The 27,959-nt window shown below is 41.8% G+C and overlaps 1 protein-coding gene across 2 annotated transcripts; it reads right to left on the reverse strand.

Moving 5' to 3' along the window:
• Nucleotides 1-2,750: 2,750 nt before the first annotated feature.
• NEMP1 (nuclear envelope integral membrane protein 1) lies at nt 2,751-27,957 on the reverse strand. 2 transcript variants are annotated; one of them, XM_032348716.1, is made up of 9 exons: nt 27,859-27,957; nt 15,294-15,418; nt 13,895-14,114; nt 12,052-12,124; nt 10,663-10,756; nt 10,080-10,194; nt 8,927-9,152; nt 7,969-8,142; nt 2,751-7,229 (listed from the first exon to the last, which is right to left on the reverse strand). In XM_032348716.1, exons 2-9 carry the CDS (start codon nt 15,393-15,395, stop codon nt 7,052-7,054), a joined length of 1,182 nt encoding a protein of 393 aa, XP_032204607.1. In that variant the 5' UTR covers nt 15,396-15,418; nt 27,859-27,957; the 3' UTR covers nt 2,751-7,051. The 2 variants fall into 2 exon arrangements, with proteins under 2 accessions (XP_032204607.1, XP_032204606.1); XM_032348715.1 differs by lacking the exon at nt 27,859-27,957 and adding an exon at nt 27,674-27,850.
• Between the last annotated feature and the right edge of the window lie 2 nt (nt 27,958-27,959).

Consider the following 27,959-nt stretch of genomic DNA (forward strand, 5'->3'; position numbering starts at 1 on the left):
ACAGCTGGGGTGACCAACCACCCTAGTTTGTCTGGGACCTACGGCGAGTCCTTTAAACATGGGAACTTGAAAACTAAAACTAGGAAGGTTCTGGCCACACTGGGATGAATGGGTCACTTTAAATGGATGAAGTATGAATACACTTCCAAATCCGTGGGGATTTCAAAATCTGTCAAAGCATTCCTGGGGTGATGGAGAGGAGGCGGCCTGGGGGATGCAGGACTGGGATCTGATCTCCAGGCAAAATTCAAGTAAATGGAGCTGCTGGTTTTCCTCCACCACAATTCTGAAACCCCCTTCCTCTTCTCTCCATTAACATTTCTAGTCTGTATAAGGGGCATGAGGGAACTCTGGGGGCGATGGAAAAGCTCTATATCAAGACTACGGTAGTGGTTACACAACTGTCAATTAACTCCTTTTGTCAAAAGCCAGCAAAACCTAAACCGAATTTTATTATATATAAATGATATTTCAATAGAGCTGGCAAAAAGAAAAAAAAAGAAACAATTCTAGATCCTTTAGCACTGATTACTGGCAGGGCTGGGAAGGCAGTAATCTGATTAAACTAATTCATACACAGAAGTCCTCCCAAGGATATTCATTTTTAAAAGGTGCTACACAATAAAAACACAGAAGTTTTCAGATATAGTGAAGATGCTTGGTGGTAAAAGGTCTTCTTGACTCTCACAAATTATGTGGGGTCAGTAACATTGACTAAATACTTACTGTGTGCAGGCAACAAGCTAAGTGTTTTACACCCTTGCTATTCAAAATGAGGTCCACCCCACATCTGAATCGCAGGGGAGCTTATTAGAAATGCAGAATCCTGGGCCTGTATCAGAAGTCTGCAATTTTTTTTTTTTAAGATTTTATTTATTTATTTGACAGACAGATCACAAGTAGGCAGAGAGGCAGGCAGAGAGAGAGGAGGAAGCATGCTCCCCACTAAGCAGAGAGCCCAATGCGGGGCTCGATCCCAGGACCCTGAGATCATGACCTGAGCCGAAGGCAGAGGCTTTAACCCACTGAGCCACCCAGGCGCCCCAGTCTGCAATTTTTTAAAAGATTTTATTTATCTATTTGAGAGATAGAGCACAAGCAGGAAGAGAGGCAGACAAGAGGGAGAAGCAGACTCCCCAGTGTGCAGGAAGCCGGATATGGGGTTCGATCCAGGGCTGGATATCACGACCTGAGCTGAAGGCAGATGCTTAACCATCTGAGCCATCCAGGTGCCCCTAGAAATCTGCATTTTAACAAACTTCCCAGACAATACTATGCATGTTCAAGTTTGAGAAGAACTTCTTTACATACTTTATCTTTTCTGTCCTTACTAAAACCCTATGGTGTTGCATACCTAGCAATAATGCTCTTTTATTAATTCAATGATTAATAATCACCTCCATATCTTGTTTACCTAGTATAGTTATAGAAGGGAGAGAAGATGCCATTATTGTGTTCATCTACATAAATTTACATATGGTCTCCACCCTGGTTCTTCCTATTTTATGGTCTTTGAAAAACGGACAATAGATTTCCATGTAGCCTAAATAACTGGGAAGAGAGGACACAGGCAGAGAATTAATGCAAATGCTCCAAAGGATCCCCAGAGCAAAGGAAATAGCTAAAACATAAAAGAAAATGGAAGGTACCAGACTCCTCCCACAGAAGCTGGGCCTACACATAATTGAAGTTTTTATTCCATGGCCCTAATACTCACTGCAGCCCTGCCCCCTCTCTCCCTACACAAAGCTCTTGGCAGACATCCCACAGCTGGATCTGCGGGTCCATCTCTCATCCCAGCGGAGAAACAAAGGATATTTTTTATTTTTATTTTTTAAAGATTTTATTTATTCTTTTGAGACAGATAAAGCATGAGCAGGGGGAGAGGCAGGAGAGGGAGAAGCAGACTCCCTGCTGAGTCAGGAGCCCTAAGTGGGGCTCAATCCCAGGACCTGGAGATGATGACCTGAGCTGAAGGCAGACGCTTAACCATTTGAGCCACCCAGGCACCCCACAAAAGATACTTTTTAAAAAGAAAGAAGTAAGGATGCCTGGGTGTTTCAGTCAGTTGACCAAGTGACCAAGTTGACCCAAGTTCAGTCAGTTGACTAAGTTGACCAAGAGTGTCTGATTCTTGGTTTCCGCTCAGGTCATGATCTCAGGATTGTGACATCGAGCCGCAAATAGGGCTCTGCCCTCAGCAGGGAATCTGCTGGAGATGCTCCCTCTCCCTTTGCCCCTCCCCCCTGCTCAGGCTTTCTCTCTCTCTCTCTCTCTCTCGCTCTCGCTCTCAAATAAAAATAAATAAATCTTATTTAAAAAGAAAAGAAGACCGACCTGTACCCCTGGGGATAAAAATATATGTTTATAAAAAATAAAAAATTTAAAAAAAAAAAAGAAAGAAAAGAAGAAGAACTAAAATACAATCGGAGTAGCTCCCTGAACTAGGAATAGCCTATACATGTTTTTTGCCTGTGAGACTGCATGGTCACACCCCATGACTCCTGCAGGAATAATTCCCCCTTGAGATCGGGCATGCTGAGAAATCATCTAGTCCAAGGATGGAAGCAGACCAAGGCAGACCCAGGGTGGGCAGTGGTGGGTAAGAAAAAAAGGAAAACAGATGGCTTGCAACACCATCTCATCAGAAAGAAGAAACTTAGAAGCTAATTGCCTCAAGAGATCCAAGTAAGAAAAGTACACGTTCATTAAGACAGACTACTACATAGTCTATAAAACTTTATTAAAATTGGCATTACTTACAAACTTGTAAAATAAAAATGAAAAATATATAATAAGACATTGTTATTTTTTCTTACAGAAAAGAGTGAAAATGAGACCCATGGCAAAGAGCCATCCCTGATCGTTTTGTTCTTTTGAAACATTCATGAACATTTATTTTAAATATAAATGGCAAATCTTTTAAAACAACACTAAGGCATTACCCACAGGTTAAAACTTACCTAGGAATTCCTCAGCCCTGCTATTTTACCACCAAGTCTACAAACATGGGAAGCAGAGACCATGGCAGGCTCTAACAGTTCTAACACTCACATTACGAGCTACCTAGTATGCTAACATGACACGAATGTTGCCCATACTGTAGGAGAGTTCACAGAAGATGATTTCACCATTTTCAAGTTACTGTCAAGAGCGTGAAGAGGAAGATGACACACGCAGGCAGGGAATATGGGAGCCCAAAGTCCCAAATGTGGGGGAGGCTGTATGCCATTCCCACCCCCCACTAAAGCTGAGTGTTGATGTGGACATGAATCTGCCTTGTCTATTCCTAGCAGGCTCTGGCTCCCATCACATAAGGCACCACACACCTTTTCAAGGTAGTAACCACCTAGAATCTAACTCAACAGCAACTGGGGCCATAAGCTACGTTACCAAGAGATACTACTGGCTTACCATACTGCATAGGTTTCCTTAAACATAATCATCAATTTCTGCTACATCAAAACATAAACAAGAGGTTTTAGGTGCATCTGCCTTGTGCAAATGGCTATTTTATATGTTTATTACTTGGTTTCAGTGCCTATGTAACATGAAGGCATAATAAATCTGTCAAACAGTCCTCTCATTGGTTGAGATAAAGTTCTTGGCATTTCAATATAGGTTATTATCTCATATGTCAGACCTGAGTCCAAAGGAATACTAGAAGGACATTTAATTTCCTTTCCTCCTACTTCAACTTTCACTACTCAATTCAGAGAAAAGTTATGAGTACACAGCTAAGAACCATTTTTACGCAGGCATCCATCTGAGCCCATCTTTTTTTCTGGAAGAAAAAGATTGAGGGCAATTGCATAATCCATTTCCAAGCTTTTTATGGATATCAGGGCCGGGGAGGACTATCTGGCCTATTTGGGTCCTTTCATTCATCAAATCTCTAATGTATATGCCAGTTGGGAATAGACTGAAGGGAACACAGTCGGTGGAGAGAGGGCTAGGCCCCAGATGGGATGTATCTGCACAAAATAGAACACTGGAACCCAAAGCCTGTGATCAGCAAAACTCCCTTTGTTACAGACAGGAAAGTCATGAATCTGGGGGAGAAAATAAACTAGTTTTGGTGGGATGAAGTGGCTGGTAGGACTTCCTTATTAGAAGACATCCAAGTTGCTAAACTTGTCCTTATTTTTGGTAATTGGCTCTGCAGGTCTGGTGAAAGCAATCTGAGTGGGAAAGTGAAGGGGGCAAGGTTTTAGGCCAGCTGGCTCTCATATTCCCATTAATGGCAGTTGTGCTCTCCATAACTTGGTCAGATCAATTAGGGGTGATAGATTTCCGATGCTGAAGAGACCCTCAGCCCTGGGGCCAATTTACAGCTTGGTATTTGCAAGCAAGAAGCTGACGCTGACGTGGCAGGAGATGTGGCTCCAGTGTCAGTTCACTCCATGGTTATCCCCTCAATCCTTTTGCATGAGATCAGTCTGAGAGACAAAACTATGCTGAATTGCAAGAGCTGTAACTGCCAGAGAAAATTAAGTGGGGGCTTCAAGTAGTGACGGAGCCAGCAGACTAAGTGGCCAAGAGGGAGACAAGAGCGGCTTCCGAAAAGGGCTTATGGAGTCAAGCAATCTGTGGGCACAAGGAGGCACTAAAGCATCTGGGGCAGGGCCACACGGGCAGGCAGAGCAAGGACACACAGCACACCAAAGGCACCGTTGTCCTTCCCAGTCTCAGAGCAGCTGTCACGCTGCGGGACCCACGGTCACCTCCTCTGCCTGCAGCTCCGGTTTCCGACTACACACACACACACACACACACACGCACACGCACACGCACACACACACACAGAGTAATAAACTGGGTTTGACTATACTACCCCCAAGTTCAAAGTCGGTGAAAAAAAGTGATTTGGAGATGGAAACGAGATTTCAATAAAACAGAAAAAATGTTTCTTAGCGCTTTCTCATCAAGATAAAGATAAGAGGCGGGGCAGGGAAAGTCACCCTGGAGGCAAGCCACCGCCTCCGGAACAGGCTCTCTGGGGGAAGGCACCAAAGTCTCCAGGTAATCCTGAGACCACTTGTACAGATGAATTATTTTTTCAAATTAACAGCTGCTCAAATATGCTGGATCCTGATTTCTATAAATACAGAGCAAAAAATAGTATATTCCAGAGGCCCTAACAGTTCTCTGCAGAGGGATAAAATTTTACCATGTACATAATTTACAAAGGCATTAAGGTTTCCCAGTATAAAGCTCCTTTGCCCGGCAACTTTAACCCACAGCATCTTCTCAAATCCTGCCCTTTCACTTTCCACTGTATTTGCTGCCAATTGAGGTAGTTGTCACTTTAGGACAGTGTAAAGCTATGGAAAACACTGGTGGTAATAATCAACTGGCCACCTGGATGGGAGTCTCAGAGCTGACATTTTGGAAGTCAGCACTGAGCCCAGGGCCCGACAAGATTATCTGCTAAATGGCTAGCCTGAAGGAGTCATTACAGTTTTTTTAAAAAATCACCTGCCTTCTCAGGGATCCTGGTGGACCAGGGCACCTGTGGCTGTGCTCCGGCCGTCATTGCCCATATTCCTGGCTAGAGTCATTATGGCCTCTTCCAAGGTATGGGGCTGAAGATCACTGAGCCAGAACCAACCAAATGACAGAGACTTGGGAATTTGCTCCCTCATAAATGACATTGCTGGTTTATAAGAGTACTTTCCAATGGCAAAAGAATCTGAAAGTAATGCCACTGTAATAAAAGGCAGCATGAATCTCTGATCAGAAATGGAACTGCAAGTAAGTATACTAAGTTCATGGAAAACTGTGTCTGATTCCGAGAGGTGAATGAACATCCGGAGGCATAAAGGTGACCTGGAGGACTATTTCGTGGCAATACAACTTGTGGCCGCTACATAGCTACAGTTTTATGTTATATTAAGGAAATTTCACAGACAGTCTCAGGGCTTGCAAATTAGCCAGATTATGGCCGGGGGAGCGGAGTACAGGTGGTAAGGAGAGGCTGAAAAGAACAGGTAGAATGGGTAGACAAAGGAAGAGAAAGGAAAAGGAGAGTTTCTTGATTCCACAGCAACTCAAAGATATGTGTCCCACTGACAGGAAAAATGGAGGACGCGCAAAAAATTCTCTCAAAAATGATCACTTCTCCCAACTTGCAGGAATAATACTACAAATGAAGGGGAAGAGAATAAGAAATGAAACGAACTCAAAATTGTACATACTTCACAGCTGAGGAAATAGACACTTCCTGGAAGGGCAAAGGGGGCTGGAGGAATGACAAGGAAAGAACGCAAATGTCTTAAGATAGAATTAAAACTTGAATATAATAAAAGCCTGACAGACCTCCCCTACAGAAGAGTGCACAGGCATGTTTCTGAAAACAAGCAAGACTTAGAATATCATATGTGTGAACTAATTCAAACCCCACACAACAATTCTGGGGCTTTAATGGCTGACCCATACTAACAAACACGTAGGGGCCCATGGGCTTGTCAATCTGGAGTACTCCCTGGTTCTGGAACATGAATTTGTGACATTTAAAAAAATATATTCATTTCAAAAGCAAGACAGAAATAAAAATCTATATTCCTCTTAAAACAGCTAAAACAAGGATTATTCTAAAGTCACTGAAAGAAAAGCAGACGTGAAGGAGGCTCAGATTTGTGGATTTCTCTCTGGAAGACGCATCCTAAGGTCCACAAAGAGTTACCACACATGTAACACAGTTCTCACTTTTGAGTGCCAGCTGTGGTGGCAGAAACGCCACCACCGAGTCAATCTTTAAGAGGAGCTAGAACACCATGCTAGCTGTGGTCATCTGGTTTTTTGTTTTTGAAACATAAACATGGGAAGCATTGAAAGCATTCACTGCTTTACCCATTCTCCCTCAGAGATCCCACGGAGACCACCAAGACCATTTCCAGAGGGAGGCCTACTTCGGCTTCTAATTTCAGTGGGAGAAGTTTTGCACTATCTCACCCTGTTTCAAGGAGTTGAGAAGCAATGTGCACACATGCAACATGGACCACTGAGGTGCCCAGCCAGTCCATATAAAAATAACGAACCACCACCTAAGTCAGGAGGTGATCTGTTGTGTGATAGCAGGATACGGAAAATCTGAGTCCTCCTCCTCAGTGGATGTCTCCTCATAGATTTCATCCTCAGCAATGATGCTCCCTAATCCATATTCCTGCTCATGGACAGAAACCTCATTTGGTGTGAGGTGAGAAGAACCTTCCACAAAGTCAGCAAATCTGGAAGAGAGAAGATAATACTCATTAAGAACCTGCTTCTGTCCTTTCTGGTTTTCTTTCAAAATAAGAACGAAGTGAAACCCTCCATATACTCACAGCTCAAATTATACAGAGCCTGCCTTACTCTGACAGGGAAGCAGACTAAAAGCAAGAAATAAGGAGAAAAGGAAAGCTGGGGTCAGAGGCCAACATCCCATGAAACCCTATCCTGCTTAATAAGCACTAGCCTATGCTTTTAGTTAGGAAAGTGCTAAGGTTCCTTTAGTCATCTGTAATCCTGATAAGAGAAGATTATGGGGCATTACACATTTATTCACGTTTATGGCCTTATAAACTTTATGCCATCAGGATTCCAAATTGAAGCTTCACATACTCACCAGTACGGTGGTGCCCAAGTAAAAAGGGAACACCCCCCCCACCCCACCAAAAACAAAAAACAAAACAAAAAAAACCACCCAGAGAGCAATGTAAAACTATCACATGGGAAACTTAATATGGTACTGGAGTCTTCTCCTCTCAATGCTGCCATCAAATCTAGAGTAGATGGTTCCTTGAGGAAGCAGAAAACAGGCTACTGCTTAACATATGATGATACATTTATCTTTTTCCCAACTACCCCTCGACGAGCAGGAAAACTAAGCTATGAATACAAAATGTTTATCTAGAAGTATGATCTCTGTTAAAACTCAAGGTCACAATCACCCTGATAGATTCCTGGCATAGATGGCCAAGAGTTTACCTCTTTGGAGACTGGATTCGAGAAACAGTCTTCCAAGCAGAGCAGTCTGGACTGTTACAATATTCTCGAAGCTCCTCTAAAGCCTTTCGCGTCTCCACTTCTCCTTGTATCCGATATTCTTCTTCTGTCAGGAGACGAGGGGGGACAGTCTTTTCCGCTGCCTTACACATCTTTCTGTGCTCACCAAAATAACATCATGAATCATTAATCAGTAATTTCTATCCAGCCTGCCCTCTAGCTTCCTTCAGTGTGCCAAGTATACAGCAGAGAGCCTGGACATTAAGAGTCATCACCCCACCTTTCTTCTAGAGACATCTTTACCTATAACATACTCCTGACATGTTAGACTAGGAATGACAAGTCAGAGTAATCAATAGTATTCACTAATGTGAATAAATTCACTTATTTTCCTATAAATGATAGACAAAATATTTGGAAAGTGGAAAAATGACAAGAAAAATGGTATAAGATTGTGGTCCATTAACTTGAGATTCCCCAAACTGATGGCATCACCTTGACTATGTATAACAGAACCACCACTGACAACCTCAGAATCTATGACCACTCCATGTTCACTGTGCAAGACGATAACACACTTTGAACTACATTTTTAAGACTAGAACTCTTGAAGCAATCTGAGAGCCAGTGTGAAATAATCCAGAACCAGGTGACCAGAGGCATGTGGTATAAAAGTCTATGCTTTGCACCACCTAGTGGTAACAGGAACACATGACACTTTACTGGATGCTTTTATTTTAGATAAAATGACGAAAATAAAATGAGAAAAATGCCTTGAGAGAGTCTAAAAAGAAAGACTTGGAAGGAACAAAAGCAGAAGCATAATAAGATCAATTTCCATGAACAAACAGGCTCCCAGGTCAACGCCTCTGTACCCTTTTGCCGCAACTGCATCCCACACGGTGTGTTTCAATACAAAGTTATATTGTGTTTCGGTCACCTGTAGGTGATGAACAGCCACTGAATAGGGTACTCCAGGTTCTTAGTACACAGTGCAATGATGATAATGGCAAGGGCAATATGTGGTATCTGGATACCGGAATACATGAAAAATAGGCCCATCAGCTGCAAGGTCCAAGTCAGCAGGTTGATGCTCCGCTCATTCTCCAAGGGCCCGTACTTGTAACAGACTGCGAAACTTATGAATCCAACTGTAAGGACATAGCCTAAGAGAAGAGTTATCAGAAAAACATTCTTTCTGATCTATAACTGGTAAAAATAATTTTTGCGGGAAGCAGCAGTGCATTCGCTATATGGTGCCTACTGAACTAGGAAAATGGATAAGATCTTTACCCAGGATTCACGCTTTTTTCACTACTCAAACATATTTATCTCTTGAAGTGTCTACTCTTTCTGTTGTTTCCAAATTTATCTGGTTCAAATGGAGGATTAAAGCTACATGTTGAACAACGCTAGAACAGTCTGTTTAAAAAAGCCTAATATATGAAAATCCAGATTAATCACCTCTCAAAAGATAGATTAAGGGTTATCAACTATATAACCAAAGGATCTTCACTTCATAGAAAAATTCATGGCAGAGTCCTTTGCTTCTTAAGGTCTTCAAGTGCATTTAAAATAAGACACTATTTGGGGCGCCTGGGTGGCTCAGCGGGTTAAAGCCTCTGCCTTCGGCCCAGGTCATGATCCCAGGGTCCTGGGATCGAGCCCCGCATCGGGCTCTCTGCTCAGTGCAGAGCCTGCTTCTCTCTCTCTCTCTGTCTCTCTCTCTCTGCCTGCCTCTCTGCCTACTTGTGTTCTCTGTCAAATAAATAAATAAAAAATCTTTAAAAAAAATAAATAAATAAATAAAATAAGACACTATTAATAAAGTCAATTTATAACTTTTCAGAAAGATGCCTATTGTGTAAAGAGAGGTATACTTATAAACACCAACCAATTAAAGTCTTTTCCCTGGCAGCACCATTTTCATTTAATGTGTCGACTACACAGGGTTAGAAATAAAGCAAAGAACTATGATTCTTAAAGATTAATAAAAGGGCATGGACTAGAAGCAGGCAACATCTTTTCAGGATCAAATGAACTAAAACAACCTATAAACATATAAAAAGGAAAGCAAAACCGACAACACTTACTTAAAAGATACTGCCAGTAACACCTCCAGATCTCTTGTAAATTTTTTAAAACTAGCTGAATGAGGTACAGAGAAAAGGACCAGCCTCCCACCAGGATGACGTAAATGGGACTTTTCTAAGACAGAGTAGAAGTGAAAACAAAAAGTTACAACAGGCTTTCCATACATAAAAGCAGCAAAATGGAACTACGATTTTTAAAAAATTCAACCTACTGAAAATGCACAAAAACCACATCCCTTAAGAAGACATCCTTTATATTTAAAATGGTACAGTGTGCAAAGACCACTGGGAAAACGAGGTGCTAAATAACTTAAAAGCCTGGCTATGTAATTAGCAAACAGGAAGGAGACTTTAATTCCCCACTGTGCATAGGATTTTCAATAAGAAAGGGGAGTTTGTATGCAATCAGACTCCAAGTTTCATCATGGAAAGTACCTTTCTGAATCAAGGAAAAGATCAGTGAAAAAGGACATTAACTTATCAGCCACAAATGCAAATTCTCAGAGCTATAAGATTATCCAAGAAAACAGTCCCTCAACTTTCCAAGTTCCTCCTGACTGCAGGTGAGGATTCTGCTACTTACCTTGGGCATGAACTTGGACAGTACGAAAATGACGATTAGTAGAGAGGCCGCAATTCCCACACTCATCCCAGTGGAATAGTAGAAAATTTGGCTTCTGCAGAGAGAAACATTACTTCATGACCATGTACGCGGTCTTCACACACGGCATTGTTCGAACAAGAACAAGTAACCCAGGGGCGCCTGGGTGGCTCAGTGAGTTGGGTCTCTGCCCTTGGCTCAGGTCATGATCTCAGGGTTCTGGGATGGAGCCCCCTTCGGGCTCTCTGCTCAGCGGGGAGCCTGCCTCCCCCTTTCTCTCTGCCTGCCTCTCTGCCTACTTGTGATCTCTCTCTCTGTCAAATAAATAAATAAAATATTTTTAAAAAAAGAACAAGAAACCCAGCCGAAAGACAGAAAAAAGCTATCAGACGAGAGCAGGTGTATGTCTAAATCTTGAGCTCTGAACACTGACGGGACTGGTACAATGCGGTTGCTGCCGGCTCAGGAGGATGGGTATCAGTAAGACCCCTCAAACATATGCCGACAATAAGCCTCGGCCTAGCTGCGCAATCCCATCACAGCATCTCTCCCAACCCAGTTTTAAGGAGAATCTTTCTTCTAAGGAACTGCCCGGCTTCACTGGGGAAAAAGAAGGTACAAGGACACTGCCTGAGTGGACACTGGAAACTGGAACTGGACTGACTGCCCAGAAAGATAAATGTCTTTCCAGGCCAGACACAGGGCCTAGAATAGAGAGCTCCAACTCCTACGCCGGGCTCTTCCTGCCAGGCATTCCTCCCTCACTGTGAGTTTCTCTCAGGATCCCCAAAATAAGGAACCACTTCTACCAATCTCACTCCAGCCCAACTTCAAACTCCGACAGGTAGCTTTCATTCATTATTCCACAAATATTCTTTTTACTTTTGTACAAAGTTAATGTCGATTCTACATTTGTTCAATGTTCAGTTACCTGTGTTTTCTTCTTGTTTGTACATGCCAGTTTTACCTAGCTTAGCTGGGAGGTTCCTAAAAACAGGAAATGCATAAGTGGTTGGTGTTTGTTCCTCTACCTCTGAATGGCATGAAACTCACCAACACATGGCCCTGGAAAAAGGAGGACTTAACATGTTATTCCAAATGGTGGAAAAAGTGGTGATGTATTGGCTAAATCCCATCACATGATGGCTCAACCTAAAAGGAGACTTTTATTCTTGCCAATCTTATTCAATATAAGAAAAAAGCAAAAATTGTAACATGTATTAAAGTATTTAAAGATTTTTTTTTTCCCAAGCAGGGAAAGGCCTAGCCATAAAGCTCATGGAAAAGGGAAGGGCAGCTCTTTCCCCATGATAAAAGTGAAGCAGGGTGGGTCTAAGCCTCGTCATTCTGCACTCCAACCTTGGAACCTACCTGCTCAGCAAATCTCCACAAAAAAATAGCACAAGTCCAAGGAGGAAAATGAAGAAGAGTTTGGGGTCAAATCCTGAAACAAATAAAGACTTCTGTTTGATTGGGAAAACAAACGGTATAAAGGATTATAGAATGAAAGACAATGATTATAGAATGAAAGACAAAATAAAGTACAATTGACCCTTGAACAACATGGGTTTGAATCGCACAGGTCCACTTACATACAATACAGACTTTTTCTGACAAATACATCACAGTACTGTAAATGCATTTTCTCTTCCTGTGGCTTCTTAGTAACATTTTCTTTTCTCTTACTTCATAGTAAGAATACAGCATATAATATGTATAACATATAAAATAGGAGTTAATTGACTGTTTATGTTATCAGTGAGTCTTCCTGTCAACAGTAGGCTATTAATAATGACGTTTTGGGGAGTCAAAAGTTATATGCAGATCTTTGACTGATGGAGTAGAGTAAATCAGCCAGCATCTCAACCCCATACAATTCAGGGGTTAACTATAAACATAAACAACCTACCTAAACAGCATTGTAAATGCCACACAAAGCCTGGGAATCCTTCCAAAGAGGAAATATAAGTAGGTCTCTGTCTAACCTCTACTTTTTTGGAAATCTTTTTTTTTTTTTTTTTTTTTTGGGTTACCTGTGCTAAGGCTAAAAAGAAACTAGGGCTTTGCTTCAGATAGAGCTAGGCCTAATGCTCTCAGCACTTCATGCAATCGCCCACAAGGGGTCTCTACCACTCCGGCTTTCACTCAAAAGTCTCTCGGGTTCCGATTCAGCAGATTTGCCTAGAACTTTGGGTCTGGGCCCTCTGTTGTTCTCTAACTGGCTGCTTTTCTTGCCCAATACCACCACCTACTTCCTTCTGCTACACAAGCACTGTGTTGGAAAAGCCTACACTCAAACACATCTCACCCAGGACCAGGGGGCGCCCCCAAGCAGAGGCCTCTCAGTGGCATACCAGACACTCCCACAGCATTCACATTCAAGAGCTCTGAGTCTCAGGGAGGCCCTCAAACAGAGCTGGAGCAAGAAGAATCAGTACATGTAAAAGGGGCACAAAAACAAACAAACAAAACAAACAAACAAAAAACCCCAAAAGGCAAATTCTATACAAGCAAAAAAGCCTGTGGAACCATAGGGCAGTTAAAAGAGCACAACCTATTTTGTAGCAAAACCCAGGGATGTTTCTGCTATTCACAACATCCCAGGACCCTCGGTAATAACCAAGGAGAGACCAAAAGTCAGAAAGTTCAACAGGATACTTATTCTAGTCCTCTGTGAAACCTTCTCATACATATTCAGAAAAGGGAAAACTTCTCCCGGTTCCACTGAATAAGGCTTCAACTGCAGTGATTTTTATAGTTTCTTATGGTTCCACAAAACCTTTTTACTTGTGAAATATTATATTCAGTTCTGCTTGCCTTCAGTTTTTATTATAACAACTCAGGTCTTCAAATATAGGTCTTTATATCCAGGACACCTAACTTTGTCTAGGAGTGCCCAGAGAGCAGGAATAAACGTGTCTTACCCTGAAGAACACTAAGCATATCAGCTCAGGGCCTCTGGAAGTATTAGGACACAAGTCTTCACAAACCTAGGTAAGGAGGTCCTCCGAACCACCTAAGTGAGGTCTTTATTCTAAGCCTAAAGGGTTGTATGTGGGAGAGAGACTCTCTTAACTGTTTGGAACAGTGGTATACTCAGGTTATGATCAGAATCAAAAGGGAGCTGTCTTGAGCTAACTTCTCTGTCTCGCTAATTACACTCTCCAAAGCCCTTTTCACGATAGAATCCACCAGAAAAAGAGGAAAGACTTACTCCGAGTCACAGTGACATTGTACTGGGTGTCTTCCTCTATAATCTCAACTTTGAGGCAGGTTTTTGGGCTGTATAGACCCACGTTTACATAGGTGTCATTCAATTTCTCTTTTAAAAAGGAGGAAAAAAAGTTCCAGATACTAAACTGCTCTAACTCTTTCAGTTTCTCTTCATTCTCCACCTGGGTGACTCGTACCAGTTTGGAACTATTTACCCGGATCTGTAACACAAGTAAAACCAGCATGAGAAAGAAGTAGGAACTTTAAATTTTCATAAATACAAATTTAAAAAACCTTTAGAGTAAATAGCTAAATCAGTAATAATGCCAGTTTTCCACAAGGCTTACAAGAAATATAGAGATGCAATGGCTCAAAAATAATTGGGCAAATAACATTGCACATAGCACACAGAGGCAGCTGTTAGAATGTCTTGTTGTTAACATGATCTGAATCTACTATTAAGCAGAACAACACAGGAGGAAAAAAGACTTCTGAGCTGAGTTAGCCCTATAGCTATTTATGAGAAATCATACAAAACAAGGCTCTAGAATATTAAGAAAATTGCCAGGCAGAAACAGCCCCAGAACACTGAAAATGTTTCCCGTAATGACAGACTGAGAAGTTCAACCCTTTGTCACAAATCACTGATTATGGGTAAATGCTGGTTATAATGTGTCTCAGATGGAATATGATCTTTATATCAGACAATAAAATAAAGAAAATTTTAAAAACCCACAAGCCCACCCTTAGGTTTCTGATGTGAACAACAAACGCTCTTATCAGTAACTATGCTTACAGCAGCAGCGGCATTTCCAAAAGAACTCATTTTGTTCTATTATTATTATAGCCAGACGTTCTCGCTTGCCAGGTGGCTTAATAGTGTTATGAAATAAATGAAACCAAAGCCATTCTATCAAGGGAAAACTTCAGGCATGGGGTTTACGAAACATTTCGTGTTGAATCAAAATAGAGTAAGAACAGCAAGGCAAGAGTTTACATCCTGACAGGTATGCAACAGTTTCCAGGCCAAAGGAGGCATAAGGCCTGACGGCGGGTGGGGCATGCATGTGTGTTCATGTACGCATGTACATGTATGTGTGTGTGTGTGTGTGTGTGTGTGCGCGAGTGCACGCGCGCAAGGAGAGAAAGGACAAGAAGGAAGCTTCTTTGGGAAAAAGAGGAAGGAAGGTTACCTCAGGGTCAAGTATTATAAGCCACTTAAAGGAACAGAGACAGAGAGGGAAAAAAAGTATAAATGCTAACTGATGAAAATCCAATTCAGAATAATCTGAACCCTACACCAAGGTTGCTGATAGGGGACAATGTATCAAAGTACTCACTAATCACATACAGACAAGACTCACAGAAGCTGCCCCAGTCAGGGGCCTCCAAATTATTACCTGTATCCGTGTCCACACATCATGCCACTTTGGGATAAGCACATTTTTATAACAGAACTGTTGCCTGTGATTCGAATTATGAACTTCGGATTCCTGAAGCATGACCACGCTTGCATTGATTCCGGCTTTATGCAAAGAAAAGAAACAAGAACTGAGTATAACAGAACAAGTTAATAGCTACAATTCATTCCATAAAAAAGAATTAACCTGACCACTGTTTTTGTTTTCTTTTTTTTAAAGAATTTTTTTTTTTTTGAGAGAGAGATCACAAGTAGGCAGAGAGGCAGGCAGGAGGCAGGTGGGGGAGTGGATGGGAAGCAGGCTCCCTGTGGGGCTCAATCCCAGGACCTTGGGATCATAACCTGAGCCAAAGGCACTTTAACCCACTGAGCCACCCAGAAGCACCAATGTTTTCTTTTTTTAATTCAAGTAGAGTAGACACACAATGTTATGTTAGTATCAGGTGCACGATACAGTGAATTCATCAAGTCTATCCCTTATGCTGTGCTCACAAGTGTAGCTACCACCTGTTACCAGGCAATGCTGTTACAATACTGTCCACTGACCACTTTCCTAAAATTGGGGTTAAAATGTGAAGGACTAAGAAACAAGAAAACTGAAATGAGAGAAGAAATTAGATATTATAGGCACTAACCCTGAATAAGCAATAATAAAAGCTACTAGTAAGTGCTTATTTTTTAAAAAATTTTATTTATTTATTTGACAGAGAGAGAGAGATCACAAGTAGGCAGAAAGGCAGGCAGAGAAAGAGGATGAAGCAGGCTCTCCATTGAGCAGAAAACCCAATGTGGGCCTCGATTCCAGGACCTAAGACCATGAACTGAGCTGAAGGCAGAGGCTTAACGCACTGAGCCACCCAGGTGCCCCCACAAGCTAGTAAGTGCTTATTAAGACAGTATGCTTTCATTTCACTCTCCAACAGTGCTATGAGGCAGGGACTCTCATAATCCCTGTTTTACAAATTTTAAAAAAATGATGCTTAAGGGGCGCCTGGGTGGGTCAGTGGTTAAGCATCTGCCTTAGGCTCAGGGTCCTGGGGATTGAGCCCCGCATCACGCTCCCTGCTCAGTGGGAAGCCTATTTCTCCCTCTCCCACACCCCCTGCTTGTGTTCCTGTTCTCACGGTCTCTCTCTGTCAAATAAATAAATAAAATCTAAACAACAACAACAATAACAACAAAAACTGATGCTTAAGGAGGATTAAGCAACTTGCCCAAAGTCACACAGCTAGTGAATAACTTAACTGAGATTTACATCCAGGTCCTGCTTCTCTTATAAAGGCACAGCCAAAGAAATGCCATCTACTTATTTCCTCTACCCTTTTTCTGAGTAGGATGAACAGACTTAGCAATGTTTTTGCATATACAGTACTTTAAGAAGATACTAAAATATCACAAAGTTCCTTTTTTCCAGCTGCTTTGTTTCAGGTTTTCAGAGCAGTCATTTAATACATGCACTCCTTTGATTTTTGCCAAGACAGATGAGCCTCTATTCAGAAGTCTATATTCAATCCCAGCCAATGCAAGGCTTAAAAGTGACCCCTCTCATACCTTCCCACCCAAGTTTGCACAAGCTACATTTTTTTTCCTTTTAAGATTTTATTTATTTATTTGACAGACAGAAATCACAAGTGGGCAGAGAGGCAGACACAGAGAGAGGAGGAGGCAGTCTCCCTACCCAGCAGAGAGCCCGATGTGGGGCTTGATCCCAGGATCCTGGGATCCCAGAGGCTTTAACCCACTGAGCCACCCAGATGCCCCCACAAGCTACATTCTTTACCACAAAATAGTTTAATAACTTTTTCCTTGAGTTCTATATTGTACTAACTTATTAAATGCTATTGTAAGTGGAAATTAAGTTATCACTCTGGTCTAGGTACAAAAATAGGTAAATTTAAACTAAATAAACTAAATATACTAAATAATAAATAAACAAATAAATAAACTGAATATAATAAAATAAACAAAACACAAAACACAAAAAAACTCTCAACCAAACCTTAAAATACCAAAGTTACACACACAAAAAAGGCAAGGACACTTGCCAGTCCAAAATGGCTTTGTGAAGCAATGACTAATTTAGAAGTTAATTTCTGCCTTAAACCTAACCAGGAGAGCAAAAACTACAAAACTCTTAGAAGAAAACACAAGTTGAGTCTTCCTGACCACGGGTTAGGCGATAGTGTCTTAGATATGACACAAAAGCACACGCAACCAAAGGGAAAAAAACAGACGAATCAGAGTTCATAAGTATCTAAAACTTTTGTGTTTCAAAGAATCTTATCGGGACACCTGGGTGGCTCAGTGGGTTAAAGCCTCTGCCTTCAGCTGGGGTTGTGATCTCAGGGTCCTGACACCGAGCCCTGAATCAGGCTCTCTGCTCAGTCATTGGGGAGCCTCTGCCTTCACTGAGCAGAGAGCCTGCTTCATCCTCTCTCTCTCTCTCTGCCTGCCTCTCTGCCTACTTGTGATCTCTGTCAAATAAATAAATAAAATCTTAAAAAAAAAAAAGGACCTTATTAAGAAAGTAAACAGACAGTAAAATGCACAAAATGGAAAACAGTAAAATGCACAGAATGGGAAAAAATATTTGCAAATCATATATCTGAGAAGGGTCTACTAGCCAGAATATATAAAGCACTACAATTCAACGATAAGAGGAGAAATAATTCAACTGTAAAAATAGGCAAAGGATCTGAATAGGTATTTCTCCAAAGAAGATACACAATGACCAAGAGACATGAAAAGATGTTCAACATCTTTAGTCCTCAGGGAAATACAAATCAAAACCACCAGGAAATACTACCTTATATCCATTAGGAAGGCTAAAATCAAAAAGAGGACAGTAACAGGAGCTGGCCAGGATGTGAGAAACTAGAACCCTCATAAAGGGCTGCTGGGTATGTAAGATGGTGCAGCCTCTTTGGAAAACAGTTTGTCAATTTCTCAAAAAGTTAAACATCGAGTTATCATATGACCCAGCAATTCCACTTTACGTATATACCCAAGAAAACAAAACAAGCTCACCCAAAAACTTGTACATGAATGTTCATAACAGCAACATCCACAATAACTAGAAAGTAGAAACTCAAACATCCACCAACTGATGAACTAATGGATAAAACAAAATGTGATATACCCATCTATACAGTGGAATATTGTTCAACCATAAAAAGAAGTACTTGTTCCATTTTTCCTAACCCCCAAGCCCCCAGTCCTGCCTTTCAAATTCCTCACATCAGAGAGATCATATAATTGTCTTTCTCTGATTGACTTATTTCACCCAGCATAATACCCTCTAGTTCCATCCACATAGTCACAAATGGCAAGATTTCATTCCTTTTGATGGCTACATAGTATTCCAGTGTGTGTATGTGTGTGTGTATGCCACATCTTCTTTATCCATTCATCTGTTGATGGACATCTAGGTTCTTTCCATAGTTTGGCTATTGTTGACATTGCTGCTATAAACATTCAGGTGCACGTGCCCCTTCAGATCACTACATTTGTATCTTTAGGGTAAATACCCAGTAGTGTGATTGCTGGGTTGTAGGGTGGGATTGGGAGGGAGAAAAACCATAAGAGACTCTTTATCTCAAAAACAAACTGGGGGTAGCTGGGGGGAGGTGGGGTAGGGAGAGGGTGGTTGGGTTATGGACATTGGGGAGGACATGTGATATGGTGAGTGCTGTGAAATGTGTAAGCCTGATGATTCAAGACTAGTACCCCTGGGGCAAATAATACATTATATGTTAATAAAAACAATTAATTTAAAAAATAGTAATAAAAAAATAAATAAAACTTTTAAAATCCTTAAAAAAAAAAAAAAAAGGAAGTACTAACACATACTCCAATGTGGATGAACCTTTAAAACATTCTCAATGAAAGAAGCCAGTCCAAAAGACCATATCGAGTGATTCCATTTATATGAAATGTCCTGAATACACAAATCCAGAGAGACAGAAAGATTTCTCCTCACTGGGAGAAGTGAATGGTGAGTGACTGCTAAAACACATGGGGTTTCATTTTGGAGTGATAAAAATACTCTGAAATTGGTGGTGATGGATGCACAACCTTGTGAATATACTAAAAACCACTGAAAGGATGAATTTTATTATACATGAATTATATTTTAATTTTTTAAAAAATTCAGTCTTAGGGAACCTGGGTGGTTCAGTTGGTTAAGCATCTGCCTTCGGGGGCGCCTGGGTGGCTTAGTTGTTGAGCATCTGCCTTCGGCTCAGGTCATGATCTTGCACTCCTGGGATCGAGTCCCGCAGAGCTCTGCATCAGGCTCCCTGTTCAGGCTCCTTGCTCGATGGGGAGCCTGCTTCTCCCTCTCCCTCTGCTCCCCCTGCTTGTGTCTCTCACTCTCTCTGTCAAATAAATAAATAAAAATCTTTAAAAAAAAAAGCATCTGTTCAGCTCAGGTCATGGATCCCAGGGTCCTGGGCTGGAGCCCTATGGGCTCTCTGCTCAGCAGGGAGTCTGCTTGTCCCTCTCCCTCTGCCCCTCTCCCCATTCATGCTCGCTCTGGCACTCTCTCTCCAAGAAATAAATAAAATCTTTAAAAAAGAGAGAAAAGAAAAGGGAAAGGGGAAGGAAGAGGGAAAAAGAAAGGGAAAGGGGAGGAAATTCAGCCTTCATATTGGGGGAAGGAAGAGGGAAAAAAGAAAGGGAAAGGGGAGGAAATTCAGCCTTCATATTGTAGGGGAAGAAAAAGTTTTCCTCTATCCTCTTAGGATCCCTGGCTGGGTCGGAAAATTTAAACTGACAAAGATTAACAACAGAAAACCATACACATTTAATAGAAGTTTTACATGACATGAAAGCCTTCATAAGGAAATGCAGACCCAAAGAAACAGTTTGCTTCATTTCATGAAGAGTAGACACTTGGGAAAGAGTGTGATGGGGTAAAGAAAACTGTGCTAATGGTAGTAAGCTGGGGGAAACTGAGTGAGGCTTGTTTGCTTGGATTCCTCTTGCCATCCCCTTATCTGCATTTCCTCAGGTAGAGGGAGGGAGGGGCCTCTCACAGGATTTTACTGTCTGTTTCACAGAAGAAGGGTGAGGTGGGGAGATCAGAGAGACCTTCCTGTTTCTACTGTTTTCTTAAACTCCCTCAGCTTAAAACATTCAATATGCCAAGATGCTGTATTTTGAGGTAGCATGCCCTGATTCCCACCCCCGCCATCTATCAGCTTCTCACTAGGGTTTAGTCCAGTAGTAATTAGGATTTCCTCCTAGACTATCTTTTATAAAATGAAACTTTTTAAAGAGGTCTCACTAGGAAGCCCACAAATGTACTGATAAAATACCCACTCATAAATATGGCTCAAGAGTTTATTTTTCTTGGAGCACCTGGCTGACTCAGTGGAAGAGCATGCAAATCCTGATCTCGGGGTTGTGAGTTCAAGCCCTATGTTGGGTACAGAGACTACTTAAATAAATAGAACTTTTTTAAAAAAGGCTTATTGGGATGCTTGGGTGGCTCAGTCGGTTAAGCCACTGCCTTCAGCTCAAGCCATGATCTGAGGGTCCTGGGATTGAGCTTGATGGACTCTGGGCTTGGCAGGTAGCATGCTTCCCACCCCCGCCCCACCCCACCCTTCTCTGCTTGCCTCTCTGCCTACTTGTGATCTCTACCTCTCTGTGTCAAATGAACAAAATCTTTAAAAAAAAAGAGAGAGAGAGACAGAGAGAGAGTAAGGTTATGTGTATGCTAAAGCTACTATACTGAAAAATTCACTGAGGTATATAAAGGCACTGGATGTATTAAAAAAAAGATGTTGTACAGAATCTATCACTTCCTTAAAAGAACATCCAGTCTGTGTACAAAGCCCTAAGTAGGGGCACCTGGGTAGCTCAGTCGTTAAGTGTCTGCCTTCTGCTTAGGTCATGATTCCTGGGGCCTGGAATTGACACCTCTATCCAGCTCCCTGCTTGGCAGCAGCCTGTCTCTCCCTCTTCCACTCCCCCTATTTGTGTTCCCTCTCTTGCTAGCTCTCACTCTCTGTCAATTAAATAAATAAATAAAATCTTGAACAAACAAACAAACAACAAAGCCCAAAGTAAAAACATACACTTGTTCAATAAAAAAAAAAAAGAGTCACACTTGGTAACTCCTTCTCTCCCACAGCACCAAGTAATAGAAAACTACACATTTTTAAGCCCACTGTTATTTTCAAGAAGATAGAAAGATACAAATAATGTCAATAGTACAAGGCATTTAAAAAACTTAATGCCAAGAAAAGGCATCACTGTTTTAAAACTAATTTTAAAATTCTCTGATACCATTTTCTTAAAGAAATAAAATGGCTCTATAATAAGCAACATTTTTAAAATCTAGTTTGTCGGGGCCCCTGGGTGGCTCCGTGGGTTAAAGCCTCTGCCTTCCACTCAGGTCATGATCCCAGAATCCTGGGATCGAGCCCTGCATCAGGCTCTCTGCTCAGCAGGGAGACTGCTTCCCTTCCTCTCTCTTGCTTGCCTCTCTGCCTACTTGTGATCTCTGTCTGTCAAATAAATAAATAAATAAAATCTAGTTCATCATTTTCTCAAGTTACAGAACACTCTAGGGAAACAATTTCAAGTAAATAAATAAATAAATAAATAAACGAATGTCCTTAGTAGCAACCCCCTATGGAAATCAGCACCTTGGCCAGCCACATCTTTGGAAAGTTACTGAGCGGTCAAATACACCAATTCAGTCAAAAGGGATACTCTGTGAAACAATCACCACTCCAGCTCTAGGTTAAATTGTTAACAACACAGAACTAAACCAAGTGACCTTAAACATATACAAGTTGTCAAAATGCTCACTTAAAATTTGTGCTTCCTGTAGCAAAAGGATATATACCACCTTTCTTCCTCTCCCCTCAAAAGCCAGCATGTTAAAAAGCAGAACAGATTAAACATTCGAGAAAATGCCTTCTGAGCCCAAAGATTTTAGAAAATGCCTTCAAGGAATGTAGTGAATCATAACTTGCTTATCACATTTACCCATAAAGCAGTTCTTCAAAGGTCAATAACTTCATACTTGCTTACAGACATTACAAACTAATCAATAGCACTAATCACTTAACATCTACAGGTAGAATTAATAAAAATGATTCAAACTATCTGAGGACAGGAAGAAACCCTAAAGTCATTAAAAACAACCTCTTAAATAGCCTCTGTTCATTTCTTTCAAGAGGTAATTCAGCTCATACTTAAAAGTCTTCTTAAAAAAATAACATCGTGGGGCACCTGGGTGGCCTAGTGGGTTAAGCCTTTGCCTTCCACTCAGGTCATGATCTCAGGGTTCTGGGATCGAGTCCCGAATCAGGCTCTCTGCTCAGCGGGGAGCCTGCTTCCCCCTCTCTCTGCCTGCCTCTCTGCCTACTTGTGATCTTTCTCTCTGTCAAACAAATAAATAAAATCTTTTAAAAAATAAAAATAAATAAAGAGAAGAAATTTCAAAAAAATTATAAAAAAAAATAACATCTTAAACAGTGCACTTAGCAAAGCATCATTTGATGGGATGCTGGGACAACTGACTGGTTATTTGGAAAATAAGACCTATGTAGATCCTCACCTTACACCAAATACTAACATTAATTATAGATTAAAAAGTAAAATAAAAAAATTAAAGAGTAGCATAAAAATGATAGAAATTCAATTTTTGAAAGCTCTCTAAGCATAAAGTTATGGAAATAACTCCTAGAGAATAAAATTAAGTGACTACATAAAAATATAAATCTATTTGGGGCGCCTGGGTGGCTCAGTGGGTTAAAGCCTCTGCCTTCGGCTCAGGTAGTGATCCCAGGGTCCTGGAATCGAGCCCCGCATAGGGCTCTCTGCTCAGCAGGAAGCCTGCTTCCCTTCCTCTCTCTCTCTGCCTGCCTCTCTGCCTACTTGTGATCTCTGTCAAATAAATAAATAAGATCTTTAAAATATATATTTATATACATATATATATATATATATATATATATATATATATTTAAAAAATCAAAAAAGGGGCACCTGGGCGGCTCAGTCGGTTAAGCTTCTGCCTTCAGCTCAGATCACAATCCCAGGGTCCTGGGATCAAGCCCCACATCAGTCTCCCTGCTCAGCGGTAAGTCTGCTTCTCCCTCTCCCATTCCCTGTGCTTGTATTCCCTCTCTCACTATCTCTCTCTCTCTGTGTCAAATAAATAAATAAAATATTTTCAAAATTAATTAATTAATTAATTAATTAAAAAATAAAAAGGAGGGTGCCTGGGTGGCTCAACCAGTTGACGACTGACTCTTGGTTTTGGCTCAGGTCATGATCGTGATCTCGTGGTGGCGAGATCAAGCCCAACTTGGGGCTCACACTCGGTGTGGAGTCTGCTTTGGATTCTTTCTCCCTCCTCCTCTGCCCCTCCCCCCTCGTACTCTCTCTCTACCCTAAATAAGTAAAATCTTTTAAAAATAATAATAGGGGTGCCTGGGTGGCTCAGTGGGTTAAAGCCTCTGTTTTCAGCTCAGGTCATGATCCCAGGGTCCTGGGATCGAGCCCCGCATCGGGCTCTCAGCTCAGCGGGGAGCCTGCTTCCCTCTCTCTCTGCCTGCCTCTCTGCCTACTTGTGATCTCTCTCTGTCAAATAAATAAATAAAATCTTAAAAATAATAATAATAAATAATAATAATAAATAAATAAAAATAATAATAAATAGGGGCACCTGGATGGCTCCATGGGTTAAAGCCTCAGTCTTCAGCTCAGGTCATGATCCCAGAGTCCTGGATTGAGCCCCAAGTCAGCTCAGAAGTGCCAAGCCAGCTTGGTCCTATCACTGTCCTTGGGGATCCCTGCTCCCTCTACCCCTCCCCCAATGTGTGCTCTCTCTGGCTCTCTCTCTCCCTCTCAAATAAATAAAATCTTTTTTTAAAAAAGGTAAAAGAAGGGTGCCTGGGTGGCTCAGTATGTTAAACCTCTGCCTTTGGCTTGGGTCATGATCTCAGGGTCACGGGATCAATCCCTGCATCAGATTCTCTGCTTAGCGGGGAGCCTGCTTCCCCCTCTCTCTGTCTGCCTATGCCTGCTTGTGATCTCTCTCTCTGTGTCAAATAAATAAATAAAACCTTAAAAAAAAAAAAAGTAAGAGGGTAAACAAATTAAAGAAAAATTTTCAATAAATAAACAGATTATAAAATATATATACCCTTAATATATTAGAACATTCATACAAATTGATTTTTAAAATACATAAAAATTCCAGGGCCATCTGGGTGGCTCAGTCAGTTAAGCATCTGCCTTGGGCTCAGGTCATGATCCTGGAGTCCTGGGATCCAGCCCCATCAGGCTGCCTGATAGCAGGAGCCTGCTTCTCCCTCTCCCTCTGTCTGCCCCTCCCCCTGCTTCGTGTGCTCTCCTTCTCTCTCTGTCAAATAAATAAAATCTTAAAAGAAAAACTCCAATAAAGAGTAATTACAAGTACACCAAGAACAAAAAACACACACATTCCAAAAAATCTTAGTCTAAAGAAAAATTAAATAGCTACTAAAGGAGATGCTCCTTCAAAATAGTGCAAATGTAAAGAAATGCCATGTTAAAACACTACTTTTGGTCTATCAAATTAACAAAGGTGTATATATCCAATGCTGAAATATCCAATACTGGCATGCATATGGGTCACAAGCAAATAGTGCTGTTAGTGGTGTAAACAAGCACATCTTTTCAGGAAAATATTTCAGCAAGGTGTTTCAAGGGTCTTAAATATGTTTTGGTTTTTGATCTAATAAATCTATTTCTGAGAATCTATTCTAAAAATATAATCTAAATGCAGTAAAAAAAAAAAAAAAATTATACACAGGGACGCCTGGGTGGCTCAGCTGGTTAAGCGGCTGCCTTCGGCTCAGGTCATGATCCTAGCGTCCTCGGATGGAGTCCCACATTGGGCTCCTTGCTCAGCAGGGAGCCTGCTTCTCCCTCTGCCTCTGCCTACCACTCTGTCTGCTTGTGCTCACTCTCACTCCTCTCTCTCTCTGACAAATAAATAAAATCTTTAAAAAAAAAAAATTATACACAAAAAGTTCACAAAGTGTTATCTACAATGAAAAACTAGAAACACAACAAGTGTCCAACCAACAATAGAAACACCACACATTTACTTCAGAAACATTAAATGGTCTGTCCAAAAAATAGAATACAAATAAAAATAACATTTAAGAAGAATTTTAAATGATATAAGAAAATGCTTATGGGGGCGTCTGGGTGGCTCAGTGGGTTAAAGCCTCTGCCTTAGGCTCAGGTCATTATCCCAGAGTCCTCAGATAGAGCCCCGCATCAGGCTCTCTGCTCAGCAAGGAGCCTGCTTCCTCCTCTCTCTCTGCCTGCCTCTCTGCCTACTTGTGATCTCTGTCTGTCAGATAAATAAATGGAAAAAAAAAAAAGAAAGAAAATGCTTATGTTACCAAATCAAATAATGGGTGGCTTATAAGGAGAACTGGCTTGCTGACAGGTCTATGAATGTATTATCAATAAAAAAAAATTTTTTTTAAGATTTTATTTTTAAGTAATCTCTACACCCTATGTGGGGCTTGAACTCACAACCATAAGATCAAGAGTCACACGCTGCACCAACTGAGCCAGCCCTCCAGGCACCCTCCAATTTTTTTTTTTTTAAGATTTTATTTATTTATCTGACGGACAGAGAACACAAGCAGGCAGAGAAGCAGGCAGAGAGAGAGGAGGAAGCAGGCTCCCTGCTGAGCAGAGAGTCCAATTCGGGGGCTCGATCTCAGGATGCTGGGACCATGACCTGAACCAAAGGCAGAGGCCTTAACTCACTGAGCCACCCAGGCGCCCCTCCAAATTTTTTTATTAGCAACACATTAAAAAAAAAGACCAGGAGAAAGTGTGCTACAATGGATTGTCTCTTAAAAGAATAAACAGTGAGGGTTTTTTCTACTTCTTTATACTTAATTGTGCTTCCCAAATAGTCTAAAATAAACTCACATCATTTTTATAATGAAAAACTTCCAATGAGAAAATACTACCTACCTTTTGAAGTACTGCATTTTTTTTTTTTAGGTACATCTGGCTTTTAGAAAGTTCTTCTGTACTACATGATCAGCTGTTTGTAGCTGCCACACACATGATCTACCTAGTCACACAGAACATCAACCTAAGTCTACTCTCCTCCAAGCTAAGAAGTCCCTGTTCCTCTCATAAAAGTTTCTCATTAAAGTGTCTGCTGATTGAGCACTGACTAGACAGAGACATTTTTGCATTTATTTTTCTCTTTCAACCCCACAATCCACTACCCCATTTTAGAGGTTAACCATCTGGCCCAAGTTCATTCAGACCGTAAGTACCCTTCAATGTTACTCTGGCCCTCTCCTCTGGAAAAGTACCTTCCTGCAGACCTACTACGTTCTCTCCCCTGCCCCACACCCCCACTCCGGGGTGGGGGTGGAGGGACCCAAACCATTGCCGGAGGACGTTACCCTTGGAACTAGATCTATGGATCCTGAGACAAACTTAAAGCTGCAGCTACGGATAATCTTAAGTGACAGCATGAGATAGGCAGCAAAGGATGGGAGAGGTGACAGCATACTGTGTTTCCAAGATACGATTATCCCGAACCTCACGTTTCAAACTCTCTCCAGCAGAACTTGGAAACCTCACTTATTTTTGTGTTGTGCATTTGATAAGAGGGTAGGAGGTTTTTAGAAACATTCTAGGTTTTATGAGTTAGAGCGTTAAGGGGAAACAGTTTCATTTCAGTCCAAAGCCAATCATCCACCAATAGGCAGATAGCAGTAAGTTTGCTTGAGAAATGATGCTTTTTGTTGTTGGTGGTGGTTTTTTGTTTTTTGTTTTTTTGGAAACGCGAATTTAACAGTGCCAGGATCTTACAAGGACAGAAGACATTAGATAGAACTCACTCCATTTCAGTGAATTAAAATGATCCTTTCAGCCACACCCATGCCCAGAGTCTGGACAGAACAGACGCTCAGAAGGTGTTGCTAACTTGCTCAATGAATGGGATGCCCCCATTCCAGTGGCAACTCTTGCCCGCCAGCAATGGAACTCGGGTCCCCTCACTTTTAACCAGGAAAACCAAGGAGGCCCAGAAAGCGCGACGCAGCCCTCAGGACCGCATCTCACCCAGTCCAGGCCTCCCTTCCAGTCTCTGCCAAAAGGCTCCAGGCTCCTCCCCACTCTAGTAGCTCCCCCAGGCCATCCCATAGCCCAGATCCCTCAGTGACGACGACGAAGCTGCTTTTTCCGCACCACGTCCGCACCCCACTGCGGAAAAACGGTCCGCACCCTGGGGACACTCCCCCACTTTTCTAAATATAACCCTCTCAGCACCCGCCCCCAAGGCGGCGGCTGCCCCGGCGGTACCTGAGCCGCAGGCCAAGCAGCCAAAGATGATCAGGAGCAGCCGCACTACCCCGCCGCCCTCACGGCCCCCAGCCCTCCAGCCCCAGGGCCCGGCACCAACTGCCGGGGAGACCGCCACTTTCATTCCTCCCGCCGTGGTCGCCTCACGCCGCCTCCTCTTCACGTGCCTCTCCCCGGCAACTAACCGGAACAGGCAGGGCCAGCAGCCTATCCACTGCAAGACCTGCCCCCTACCCACCAATCGGATGGGTGGAGCTTCGAGCCCTCAGTCCTTTACGAACTCTAT

This window comes from Mustela erminea, chromosome 6 (genome assembly GCF_009829155.1).
Source record: "Mustela erminea isolate mMusErm1 chromosome 6, mMusErm1.Pri, whole genome shotgun sequence".
NCBI classification, from domain to species: Eukaryota; Metazoa; Chordata; class Mammalia; order Carnivora; family Mustelidae; genus Mustela; species Mustela erminea.

Bases quoted from the DNA above. Each gene is read 5' to 3' on its own strand.
- NEMP1 (XM_032348715.1), bottom strand. From the start codon at position 27,797: ATGAAAGTGGCGGTCTCCCCGGCAGTTGGTGCCGGGCCCTGGGGCTGG. The intron at 10,757-12,051 runs GTAGGTTCCAAG...TTCTCTCTGCAG, and splicing joins TGTGGAGATTTGCTGAGCAG to AAGCCAAATTTTCTACTATT. The intron at 7,230-7,968 runs GTAAACTCTTGG...TCTCTCTTCCAG, and splicing joins CGAATCCAGTCTCCAAAGAG to ATTTGCTGACTTTGTGGAAG.